This window comes from Rutidosis leptorrhynchoides, chromosome 5 (assembly GCF_046630445.1).
Source record: "Rutidosis leptorrhynchoides isolate AG116_Rl617_1_P2 chromosome 5, CSIRO_AGI_Rlap_v1, whole genome shotgun sequence".
Taxonomy (NCBI): domain Eukaryota; kingdom Viridiplantae; phylum Streptophyta; class Magnoliopsida; order Asterales; family Asteraceae; genus Rutidosis; species Rutidosis leptorrhynchoides.
Window position 1 is genome coordinate 29,261,547 of NC_092337.1, and position 13,396 is coordinate 29,274,942.

The 13,396-nt window shown below is 31.3% G+C and overlaps 2 protein-coding genes across 2 annotated transcripts; one reads left to right on the top strand and one right to left on the bottom strand.

Annotated features, from left to right (window-relative positions):
• Window positions 1–4,903: 4,903 nt before the first annotated feature.
• On the top strand, window positions 4,904–8,158 carry LOC139846808 (uncharacterized). Its single transcript, XM_071836343.1, has 8 exons — window positions 4,904–4,968; window positions 5,158–5,302; window positions 5,743–5,849; window positions 5,945–5,986; window positions 6,098–6,185; window positions 6,978–7,071; window positions 7,662–7,762; window positions 7,851–8,158. The coding sequence occupies exons 2-8, from the start codon at window positions 5,172–5,174 to the stop codon at window positions 7,972–7,974; spliced, it is 687 nt and encodes a 228-aa protein (XP_071692444.1). The 5' UTR covers window positions 4,904–4,968; window positions 5,158–5,171; the 3' UTR covers window positions 7,975–8,158.
• A 64-nt stretch (window positions 8,159–8,222) lies between these two features.
• Window positions 8,223–11,176, bottom strand: LOC139846807 (uncharacterized). Its single transcript, XM_071836342.1, has 2 exons — window positions 9,194–11,176; window positions 8,223–8,572 (listed from the first exon to the last, which is right to left on the bottom strand). Exons 1-2 carry the CDS (start codon window positions 11,045–11,047, stop codon window positions 8,471–8,473), a joined length of 1,956 nt encoding a protein of 651 aa, XP_071692443.1. The 5' UTR covers window positions 11,048–11,176; the 3' UTR covers window positions 8,223–8,470.
• Between the last annotated feature and the right edge of the window lie 2,220 nt (window positions 11,177–13,396).

The window sequence follows — 13,396 nt, forward strand, 5'->3', positions numbered from 1 at the left end:
AGGTTCCCTAGAAGTCTTTCGCTGTTTGCTTATATGTTAGACAAGCTATGTGCATGGAGTCTTACATGGCATATTTTTCAAGGAAATGTTGCATTCACCAAATCATCACCATGTATCTTATTTTGACTGCATTGTCAACGGAAGTACTATTGTAAACTATTATATTACGGTGATTGTCTATATGTAGAAATCATCAGATGTTGAAAACCTTTGATTTAAATATTCATTTATGGGGTGCCTTTTCAAAAGAATGCAATATTTACAAAACGTATCAAATAGAGGTCAAATACCTCGCAATGAAATCGATGAATGACGTGTTCGTCCATATGGATTTGGAGCGATCGTCACAAATAAAACTTAACTCGTTTTGCCTAAGACGACTTGTAACGGCAGGTGGGTCACGCCGTGGGAGCCGACGTGGCAGCCGGCCACGCCCAGCTCGAGCAGGTAGCGGCACGTGGAGGAGGGCAGGGGAGAGGGGCGTGGCCTGGAGATGGGGGTTGGTGGGTTTGGTTGGGACACTTGTCACATATTGATTGGGTCGAGTATATAACCGTTGGAAAATATTGAGTTTAATAAAAAATAAAAAATAAAAAAAATTAATCCAATAAAATGTCACATCAGCTTTCCACTAACTCACACCACTAACTCACACCACAAACCCACACAATTACTACTTCACTCAAACCACCCACACGTCCTAGTCATTAAAAAGCAACCTCCACCTCCAACTCACGCCCCCAACCTGTGATGACCCGGAAATTTCCGACCAAATTTAAACTTAATCTTTATAGGAATTCGACACGATAAGCAAAGTCTGTAATGTTGAGTCTCAAATTTTTTGAACTATTTCATATATTCAATTACCCTTCGACTGTTCTCGACGATTCACGAATATCGGTTTGCAAATAAATATGTATGAATTCTATACATAAGTAATATTGTAATATATATATATATATATATATATATATATATATATATATATATATATATATATATATATATATATATATATATATATAAATATAAAATTAATAAATACTAAAGATTTAATAAATTATATAATTAGTAGATATTATATAATGGATGGTAATTTATTAAATTTAATTATAAGTTTGAATATAAATGTTATATTAATATTATTATTACCAATATTTTATTAAGCAGTATTATTAATATTAAAATTAAATAGATTGTTATTATTATTACTAGTATAGATATATTGCAATGTATAAACATTAAATATTAAATATATTTATTATATACATATTATATAACTGTTAAATATTACAAAATTAATTGAAATATTAATACATTATGTATAATTACAAGTTAGAAATATGTGTGTTATACTAAAACTATTATTACTTTCATTATTCATATTACATTAATATTAATATCAATATTGAAATCAGTATTAGTTATATTATTATTTTTAATATATATAAATATGAAATTTGATACATGTAACTTATTATATCTTAATTGTTACTTGTATTATCATTAGATATTATTATCATTAAAAAATCATTTTTTTATTAATAATTTTATCAATATCAGTATTATTTTTTTTTATATAATTCTTATTATCATTATTATAGATTAATATTAGTAATATTAGTAGTATTACTATTAATAAAATTACTATTATTATTAGTATTATTTTGATAAGATTATCATTAATATTAATTCTATTATTATCAATAATATCATTTTTTATTTTTTTATTATTATCAGTTTTGTTAATATTGTTGTTAACTATTATTATTATTAATTATATAATAATAATTATTATTAATATTATTATTATGTATTTATTAATATTAATTATATAATTTTATATATAAAGAAAAAAAGAGTACGATCTAGTTTAATGTTACTATCAATCCATATATAATTTGTTTCCTGCCCCTTGTCTGGTTACAAGATTTGATTCCATCACAGAAACAAAACAAAACCCGTTAGAAATCGTATTCACCTTTTTATTTTATATTTTTATTTTCTGTCCTTATGATTATTTCCCGTCGACTTTAATTTGCTTTAAAGATTGATCAAATTCAGTGTAGAATGATACTAGTCGACCCATATTATCAATTAACAATTTCCATTACCTTTTAAAATATCGAATTAAACCAAAAATTTAGGAACACCCAGGCCACTGCCCTGTTTTTGTACTCTTTATTCAAAGCCTTTAATTTGAAAGCAAATTCAAAATGTATTAATGCAATATTGTTAGAAAGATTTCGTTTAAACTAACTGCAAACTTTCAAGTTCCAATTTTTCTTAATGAGTTCCGATTTTGGAGTCAAAGCCTTGAAATCAAAAGTCAAACGAAATGTTCATGAGGAAATTGGAACTCGTCTTGATGTTTAAATTTAAATTGATGATCCTAACAGTTTCTAATAACAAATTGAAACCATTTTCATGTTGTAAGTTTGGTCTAAAACACTCTAAAAATACGAATTCGATTTTTAGTTCATAAAAGTGTTCTTCATATATCTGCGTCTGCTCCTTTTATTTTATTATTATTTTTTTCCTTTTCTATGATTAATCCAACTCTCACACAACCCAATTGTATCTGTTAAAATTCTAAACTTAAACCAAAACAATTATTCGTTAGATTAAGTATAATACTCTGATCGATTTTTCAAATTGAAGAAGGAGAGAAAGAGGGATAAATAATATATCGGGTTATAAATAAATGGTGAGGGTTCAAAACAGAAAAGACAGCAGACGGAGCCATGGTTTAGGGTGTTTTCGGGGGAGCGAGAGGTCGGGGTTCGAGCCCGTCGGATGGCAGTCTTTATTTTTTTTAGCTATTTCATCAAGGTAGCCATTTTATTATTATTATTATTATTATTATTATTATTATTATTATTATTATTATTATTATTATTATTATTATTATTATTATTATTATTATTATCATTGTTATTATTATTGTTGTTATTATTGTTATTATTATTATTCCTAGTATTATAATTATTATTAGAATTGCAATTATTATTATTATTATCATTTAGTTATTATTATTATTATTATTATTATTATTATTATTATTATTATTATTATTATTATTATTATTATCATTATTGTTATTATTATTAAGTATTAGTATTATTATTATTGTTAGTATCATTATTATTAAGTATTACGAATATTATGGTTATCACTATTAATATCAATATTATGAATATGGTTATTATTGTTATTATTATCATGAAAATGATAAAATGTATTATTATTAATATTAAGTATTAGTATCATTTCATAACCATTAGTATTGTTATTATTAAACTTATTATCATAATTATTACTACTAATATTACAAAGTATCATTATTAGAATCATCATTTAAACATTAAAATAGGTATTATTATTACTAAAATTTCTATTAAAACTATTATTATTAAAATTACCGTTATTATTAAAAATAGTATTTTCATAAAAACTATCATTTTTATCTTATCATTATTATCATTTTTATTAAAAATTATTATTATTACTATCATCATTATTATTAGTGTTATAATTACTATTATTATGCTTATTCTAGAAACTAATAAATTGCAAACAAAAGAAATTTGTATAAAAAATATAATTATTACATTAATATACTAATATTACTTAACATTATGTTTTAACTAATATAATAGCATTTATATTAATATAACGTTAATTAATTCATATATCAAATAAGTAATATAATACATTATAAGTACTAATGAAATTGTATATAAATATTAATCTAAATATATAATAAAATATATATATACTTGTTCGATTACGATTATGAGTATTAATATATATACAAATGATATAGGTTCGTGAATCCAAGGCCAACCCTGCATTGTTCAATTGTTCAATGTCGTCATATGTATTTTTACTACAAAATACTGTAGAGTGAGTTTCATTTGCTCCCTTTTTAAATGCTTTAGCAATATATATTTTTGGGACTGAGAATACATGCGCTATTTTTATAACTGTTTTGCGAAATAGACACAAGTAATTGAAACTACATTATATGGTTGAATGGATCGAAGCCGAATATGCCCCTTTTTAGCTTGGTAGCCTAAGAATTTGGGAACAGACCCCCAAATTGACGCGAATCCTAAAGATAGATCTATCGGGCCCAACAAGCCCCATTCTGGAATTTGAAATGCTTTAGTACTTCGAAATTATCATGTCCGATGGGCGTCCCGAAATGATGGGGATATTCTATATGCATCTTGTTAATGTCGGTTACCAGGTGTTCAATCCATATGAATGATTTTTGTCTCTATGCATGGGACGTATGTTTATGAGAAATGAAAATATGAAATCTTGTGGTCTATTAAAATGATGAAAATGATCGATTATGATAAACTAATGAACTCACCAACCTTTTGGTTGACACTTTAAAGCATGTTTATTCTCAGGTATGAAAGAAATCTTCCGCTGTGCATTTGCTCATATTAGAGATATTACTTGGAGTCATTCATGACATATTTCAAAAGACGTTGCATTCGAGTCGTCGAGTTCATCAAGTTTATTATTAAGTCAATTATAGTTGGATATATTATGAAATAGTATGCATGTCGTCAACATTCGATGTGAAGAAAGTTTCTCTTTTAAAAATGAATGCAATGTTTGTAAAATGTATCATATAGAGGTCAAATACCTCGCGATGTAATCATATGTTATTATATTCGTTCTTATGGATTAGGACGGGTCGTTTCACAACCGTTACGAATGATCTAATAGTATTAGTTACACGCAATAATAAACGTATGTGTAAAAACTATGACTCGGGGTCAATATGTAGATAAACAAAAGTTTACGCCGTTACAATACTCGTGTTAAAATTATAGGGGTATTTATATAACTTATTCTATCATTGAACCAAAAACTACTAATCATACCGTCCAGATCTCTTTCTCCCTCTTTTTCGTTGGTTCGATACTTCACCATCATCATCGTCTCAAGGTAAAACCCTAACCCTAAATTGAATATTCGTGTATAACGAAATTAGTATTATGCCACGCATACTAAATCCACCGATTTAAGATTTTATTAATATGTTTCTTTTTATATTTCAATTTACGCTCTAGGTGTTTCTAGGGTTAGCTAATTAGGGTTTGATATATATACAAATTGATGATTTTGTGTTAACAGTTTATTTTAAAAGTATGACGACGGCTGCTAGACCTACATGGGCACCAGCTAAAGGTGGTAATGAACAAGGTGGAACACGTATTTTTGGTCCTTCTCAGAAGTATTCTTCGAGGGATATTGCTTCTCACACAACCCTCAAGCCCAGGTTACTTTTTTTTTTTTTTAATCTAATTTCAGTTATATATTAGTTTCATGTATTAATATGCATGCTTTAGTATGTGAAATTGTGAATGTGAGTGTTACTAATGTGGTATAATAAATAAATGAATGAATAGTGATTTACTTATAGCATTTGTTGTGTTATCTAGATTTTGATAAATGATAGCCCATTTTATAGTCTTTGGTAATGAGAATCAACATATGTTTGCATAGCTAAAGTTGGTTTAGAGATTAGCCTTGAACAAAATTTTCTGACTTGTTACATGAGTGCTTTTTACCGTATAAATCTGTGATGTTTTGAACCTATAACCGAATGAACGTTGCATCTGCAGTATCATTTTGGTGACTTACCTTTATTGTTGTGTTAATGCTAATGCTAATGCTATTGCCGTTTTTCTAAATGTTGGTTGGTGATCGTTACTGCAGAAGAGATGGTCAAGACACCCAGGATGAATTAGAAAGGAGAGACCTAAAAGAGGAGTTGGAGGAACGTGAACGAAGACACTTTTCATCTAAAGACAAGGGCTATGGAGGTAATTTTACATTACTTTTTATCTTTATCTTCGATTTTGTTGTGCGATTGGCAATCCGTTGACATGTTCCGGTGTCTGTGTGTGTATGGTTGCAGAGGACAGAGATCGTAGAAAGAGTGGCCATCTTCTACTGGAAGGTTGATGTTGCTTCTGATAACTTGGTTTTATTAATTTATTATTACCTGACTTGTGACTGTTAACACATTTCGTATGCTTAAAATAAATAACCATCTAAGTAACGTTGATAGGGTCAAGGCGAGAACTTGAGGAACGCATTGTTCCACGCAGTGCAGATGCTGATGATGCTGATGGGGATGTCAATAGTGATGACGAGAGGTATTGCTATGTTTCACATGTTAATGTTATCTGTATGATTGATCAGTTCTTTGCTAGTTGATCAACTGGAGACCCAAAATGGGTCGGTGGATCAACCTGGGAAACACTTTTTGTCTACAATTAAATTATTTTGCTAAACATGATTATAAGTTACAAACTATGTATTTTTATTCAACAATAATTCAATTCATGAACAAGGTGATTTAGGTGCCTTGATGCATCAAAAATACACTTTTGGGTGAGTTCTGATGTGTTTGACCCATCAGACCTACATCCTTTTCAACTAGTGTTTTTCTATTAATCTTACCCATTCCACCATTAGTTGGAGATTGAACATTACTTTCATCAACCCATTTCTATGTAAGTGGGTTGAAAATGCTACCTCTAGAATAACCAATTTTTTCAATCTTTACATTTGTTATCTATGCATTTATTATTATTATTATCAATTATATATATTAATTTATTATAGTAATATAATTAAAATTATTATTAAATTTATTGTATTATCTATTTGCCACTAGTTTGTACACACAATCCGGCATGCTGATCTTTTGTAAAAATGGTCTTTGTGCGCATACATGTATATTGGTTTGACATATGTGGCTAGGGGGTTAGGCAGTAAAAACAGTTGGTTAACATATTCTAGTGAAATCAATGTATATATGCTCGTGACAACCAAATAGTGTGTAAAGGTCAACCATAACTATTACTTTTACTAACTTACGTAGGTTAGTCCTTTTATAGTTGCATTTTTACTTTGGCTTACATATTTATATATATTGTGGTTAGTGATGATGACGATGACGATGAGGATGATGAAGAAGCACTTTTGGCAGAGCTTGAGTTAATAAAGAAGGAAAGAGCTGAGGAGAAATTACGTAAAGTGAGTTATCTTTCATCACTATTTTTCTTTTTCTTTTTTTGTGTAGGTAAATTTTTTTTACTTCTAAAGTCGTGTAGCCTTGAGGCTTATGGAGAATCTAAGATGAGAGTTTGCACTTGTTTTAGTTGTCTTAGACCATGTCACCTAAAGGTGGCCATTTTGATATATTTACTTACAAATGGGTCAATTCAGGTTGTTTTTTTATATCAAATGGGTTCGTTATTTAGGTAATAGGTGATGTTTCATATCGAGTTATATTTGCTGCAGTGAGGTTCTTTTTTATGCAATTATGATTTAAAGCATTTATCAGTAATAAAAAGGAACAAAGAAGTGTTGGGGGTCTATTCTGGCCCATTTCTACTTGTACTAAGATGTCTTTATGTAGTGGTTACTTGATCCGCCCTGTCTGCCTATCTCTCCACCTTCATTGTCATGCCTATCGGCTTGGTAACATTTGATCTTCTTAATCAATCGATAGAGGGATGGGGTTGAAATTTCCAACAAGAATATTCATATTATATTTCTAGGTTATACTATGTTTATACGAGAGTTTTTGGTTTCCATATGTAACATATAGTTAATTTGTATAGGAACGTGAAGAGCAAGAAGAGGAGTTCAAACTTAAAGAGGCAGAAGTGATGCGAGGAAACCCTTTGCTTAATCACCCAACATCCTTTAATGTCAAACGAAGGTCAGTTGGCCCTGTATTTTATTGTTTAAATCATACTATTATTCGACTTTCGTTATCTGTTATCGATTGCTGACATTCAATATTTCAGGTGGGATGATGACGTCGTGTTCAAGAACCAGGCTCGTGGAGAAACTAAGGCTCCAAAGCGCTTTATCAATGACACTATTCGCAGTGACTTTCATCGCAAGTTTCTTCACAAATACATGAAGTAAATGTTATTTCGGAATAGACTGCAAAATCCTTTTCCTGGTTTCGTAACATGCGGATGGATCGGATTCAGTATACTTGCTTGATTGTATAAAACTTTAACAATATTGTATCTGTGAGTGTACTTTAATCTTTAAAAACTTGGATTGATTTTATTTGGAATAATTATTATGTACGTTTTATTTTCAAGTCCCCTGCATCTTTTTTTCTTTTTCTTTCAATACTTGTTACTGAACCTGTCCAATTTGGTGAACATCCAAAGAACAACATATTATATTCACATCTGCGATTACACAATAATTTACATCTCATCCGAATTTTTTTTTTTTTAAAGTACAAATTATAAGGATAGAAATCAAATGTACAACAAAATCACTCAAGGAACACCATGTATAAGGTGATAAGGGTAGAGTGCCATGAATCCAAACTAGTTGCTTCAGCTAATAATGTACAACAAGTACAGGAATGTTCCTGCAAACTGCATCTACATTGGAGCCCATTTTAGTCTTTTTCTTCTTGACTTTCATCATCCAAAACAAATTCCACATACAAATCCTTAAGAGCTATAACAACTGTTGTTATCAACGGGCCCATTATCGCTCCCTGTATCACCATATTCGACAGACAACACCCATAAAAACATAAATATGTAAGATATTTGCAATATTATTAACAGACGCCTCAGTTATAACATAGTAATGTATGAGAATTCGCACGTTGGGTATTGTTTTTCTTTCAAGTAATATATTTTAAGGTTAAACTTGCAAGAACGATTTCTTCGGTTGGCTAACTTCTCGTCATGGTAACTAAAAGTCATGGTAGGGTTTAACTAAAAAGGTGCATTTTCAACCCATTTACGCGATAACGAGTGAATTTGCTACTATAATTTCATTGACACCAAGTAAATTTTTTAGCCAGTATAAGTTTACCAAAATGGGAAGGCGTTAAATAGGTTGAGAACAAAACTTCCTAAATCGTTTTTCTTAACGGATCGAGTTAAGTATTTTGAGAGCTTTGAATAATCATATATCATATATTCATATATAAAGCTTGAAAAGATATTTATACAACTCAAAGCTAAATAGTTAAAAAGGATCATAGATCAATGTGACCCGACCCGTTTTGAGCAATTACCTAACCCGGCCTGCCCCCTTATTTTTTTGGTATTTCGAGAAGTAAAAGTACATGGAAATATGAAACCAACGAAAATTTTCGTAAATTTACCTCGACTGCTGATGGAAACAAAGCGACCCCACCAATGATACTAAGGCCAGTGAGATAAGCACTATGACCAGGTATATCCTCTTGAATTTCAGTAGTACCATATTCAATAAGAACAACATGAATTATCGATAAGCACACCGCAACAACATATTGACCTTCAAGTGACAATTCCAATGCTACAAGTGCTGTCGATATAAAATACGGAATAATCGGAAAAAATGGGCTGAGAACCGCTACAACCGTCGACATATACAAAAGTTGAATATCAAATAACCTAAACAAAAGCCAAGTAAGACACCCTTGAAAGAAAGCAATTTCAACCGTCGCTAAAAGTACACCCGAAATAGCTTTATCAAGAACTTCAACACAACGGGTCCGGGCCGATTTCGAGATCGGGATCATACACATTACTTGCTCCGTAACACCACCCGATTTCGACGTTATTAGTGAGTATAAAACCCATATGAAAACCATAAGTTGCGAAACAAAATTCAAAAGACCCGCTGCTCCCGAAACAATCAATTCAATAACTACGAAAACTAATCTACTACTACCACCAACGATCGATCTACTACTAGCAAATAAACGTTGAAGTACATCTTTACCTTGAAATACAATCGCTTTTGTTTTCTCAGTAATATCCGCTCGACTAATTACAACTTCTTTGAATAAAAGATTAAGTTCGGGATATATCTCGGTCCATTCCCGATTAATCACCCGTCTCCTCAAACTAAGAATCTTATCCGCATACGGGTTTGGTTTGGTCAACGCAGTCAAACGCGTTGAAGTATTGGTAAACCTTGGTGAAACTATTATGTTTTTAATCTCGTCAACGAATTCCGTCATATTATACTGCATTGCTAAACTCTCAATTTGTTCATAACAAGTTTCGTAAAACTGTGTAGTGTATCGATCTACCATTCCCGACACATCGTTTACATCCATCCATTGTTTCAATCCGATCTTTTCAGCATAATTGCTTTCTTCAACGTGAGACTTAACCGCAAAAACCGCATCTTTACCCTCAATCCCGACTTTATACGAAAAGAACATAACCATCATTAACGAACCAACAATCATCCCTACAATCAACCCGATTGCAACAACAGTGTCCAATCGTTTCAAGATCCGTTTAGTAAAAATAGCTGAATACGGGCTCCGCTTAAAACTACTGCTTCTAAATGAGGAAACATACATCATTGTTGAATCGACATTACTAGAAGTAAACATAAACCCTAAAGCTAACAAACTAATAGCACCAAACCCACCAAACTGTTCATAAACCATAACAAAAACCCAAAAAGATAACAACCATCTTAATAAAATCGCAAACCCGGATCGTTTTAGTTCCAATTTCTTAACTTTCTTCTTTTTTCGACGAATAATTATGTAAATAATGTTTCTAAACTCAACTAAAGCCCCTATAAAAACCCTAAACATAGATACAGGTACAGCAAGTATAGTTTCAGTCAACCCTAACTTCAAAGGCTCAGACCAAAATGAAACTAGGGTTTGTTGAATTCCCCTAAGTGGAATTGAACAGAGTACAGCCCACAAAATTGGTCTTAAATATTGTTCAAGTAATTTATAAACACCAAAAAATATAAAAAAAGCAAAAGCAAACCCAGCATGTGCCATTGCTATGTATAGTGCTAGACGCACCTGAGGGTCACCGGAGTCAGTCACCGGCGCCGGCAGTGATTTTGACGGCGCCGGAAGTGGTTTTGACATCGCCGGCGACGGTGGCGGCGGCTGAGTGGGTTTTTGGGTGGATGCTGACCGGAACATATCTTCCCAAGCTGGTGAGTTTGAATTAGCAGTGATTTTTGGATCAGAGTATGACACAACTTCCATTTTTTTTCAGTGGGTTTTGAAAAATTTATAAACTTTTTAAAGATGATTGTATAAAAGTTGAATGATTCTTGTGGTATGTGGGTATACACATGAAGATAGAGCTTTACGGGCTGCTTTATGTGAAATTAGCATAATTTATTGTCAGAAAGCTGGAGTTACAATAATTTGATATTGATGTGGGGACAAGTAGATGCAAATAAACATGGAAAGATTAGTGTCATTGACCCATTTGTTCATGTTGGTCCACAAACTATTTTGCTTTATATGGTGATTAGGGGTGTTCACAAAACCGTCAAACCGCGAAAACTGGCCGGATCGGACCGATTTATTGGTTCGATCCAGTTTTAGATATTAGCGATCCAGTCGCCGGTTTTAAGATCACCAAACCGCGAAACTCGGTCCGGTTTACAGTTTTGATAGGCCACCGACCGGTTAAACCGGACCGGACCGGACTATTGAACAATATCATATATCATATATTGTTATATGTATAATGTATATAAACAACAATAATGTATATGATAGATTTTTTCATAAAGCAAGAAAGTAAGTTTCATTAATTAATATTATATCTTATATGTTAGTATATGTATGTATATATTACTGCTATTACACTCTATTACTATTACTAAATGAAATATGTTACTGAAAAGCAAATCAATTGTTTTACTTATTATTACTATATATGAAATATATACAAGGATTACATTGTATGTTACATTTCTCGAAGTAGACTTAAGAATTTAATTTTCATTTGTTTAGTTTCATTAAATTATACTATATCTTATATGAAAATAAAATATAAAAAAAAGAACTCGAAACCGTCAAACCAGTCAAACCGGACCGGGCCAAACTGGACCAAACCGGGCAGTAAGATAACTTTCTTGGTCTGGTTTGGTTTCATATATGCTGAAACCGTAGATGCCGGTTTGGTTTCAGATTTAGTCGAAACCGGACCAAACCGGACCGTGAACACCCCTAATGGTGATCCATTCGGATCCTAACGTGAGCTACATTTTATATTTTTTTTATTGATTATTGGTATCAACTACATAATCATATTAGTAAGATTTTAATTAATTATTATTAATATCTAGAAATTTTGTGCATAATTACCAAACAACGTTCTAAGACGTTTGTAATAGCGACGTATGCTTTCGGTCCTCTATGTTAAAAAATTTGCAATGGCTGATTAGAGAAGCCTAGAACAAGTATCGTACATATAAACATGGATCATTTTATTTCTCTTCGATCACTCGTTGAAAAAGGTATTGAGTATTTCATCGCTGATGAAAAAGGTATTGAGTATTTCATCGCTGATGTAGTTTTCGACACGTTATATATTCATCATAACTGGTACTAAAAAAAGCCTAATTAGCTGTCATGGCTTTAATATCAGACAAGTTCATTTAAGCGGCTCATTATTATTAGCAGTGTTATAAAAAATGTTTGTTGCGTCTTGTGACGACCATTGAGACGTTTTGGTGACTACCCCATCACGACCCCGTCCTGTCGTCTGATAAGTCGATCAACAATCAAAATTCGGGTCAAATGAGGGAAAGGCGGGTCAACGCTGGTCAAAAGTCAAAAATCGATTAAATCAATCAAAATTGACGTAGTTTAGTGTTACTTTTTTGTATTATATTAACGATAATAGCGATTATAGGTATAAACTGGTCAGCGAAAGTTTTTTTGCCTTAAAATATGTCATATGTGTGTGTGTGTGTGCATATATATATATATATATATATATATATATATATATATATATATATATATATATATATATATATAAGTCAACGTCCATCTCGACCTCATCTTGACGTTTTAAAGTCCGACCATCTCGATCCCATTTCGCATCTTTTTAGTATACAGTATACTCTTAGGTTAGTTTGTCATAATTTTACTTTGTATTTAGATCCGTCTGAATTTATTTAGGGTATGAGGTCCAATAAACCAAACCTTTAACAATGAGTTACTATTATGATTATGATTTTCACTGTCAAATCTCTATTTTACCTTTGTTTTCAAAATAGTTGATTATCAAAATTTGCAAATACTAATAACTTGTGAAAATGATGCCAATTTTTTGGCATTAAAGGATGCTTTAACATTTTCTGTAATTTGGTGGATGGTAAAATAGGGGTTGGAATGGATTGAGTAAAGGTAAAATTAAATAGATAGGTCCCAACGATATATAAAAAAGTTTGTGAATTTGTGGTGGGAGATATATAGATCATGGAATGCGGTCAATCATAAAAGTTCGTTTTTAACTCTCACGTTGGCCGGTGGGAATAAATAAATTCCAACCTGTAATTTTGACATTTGTTTTTTAAACATAATACGATG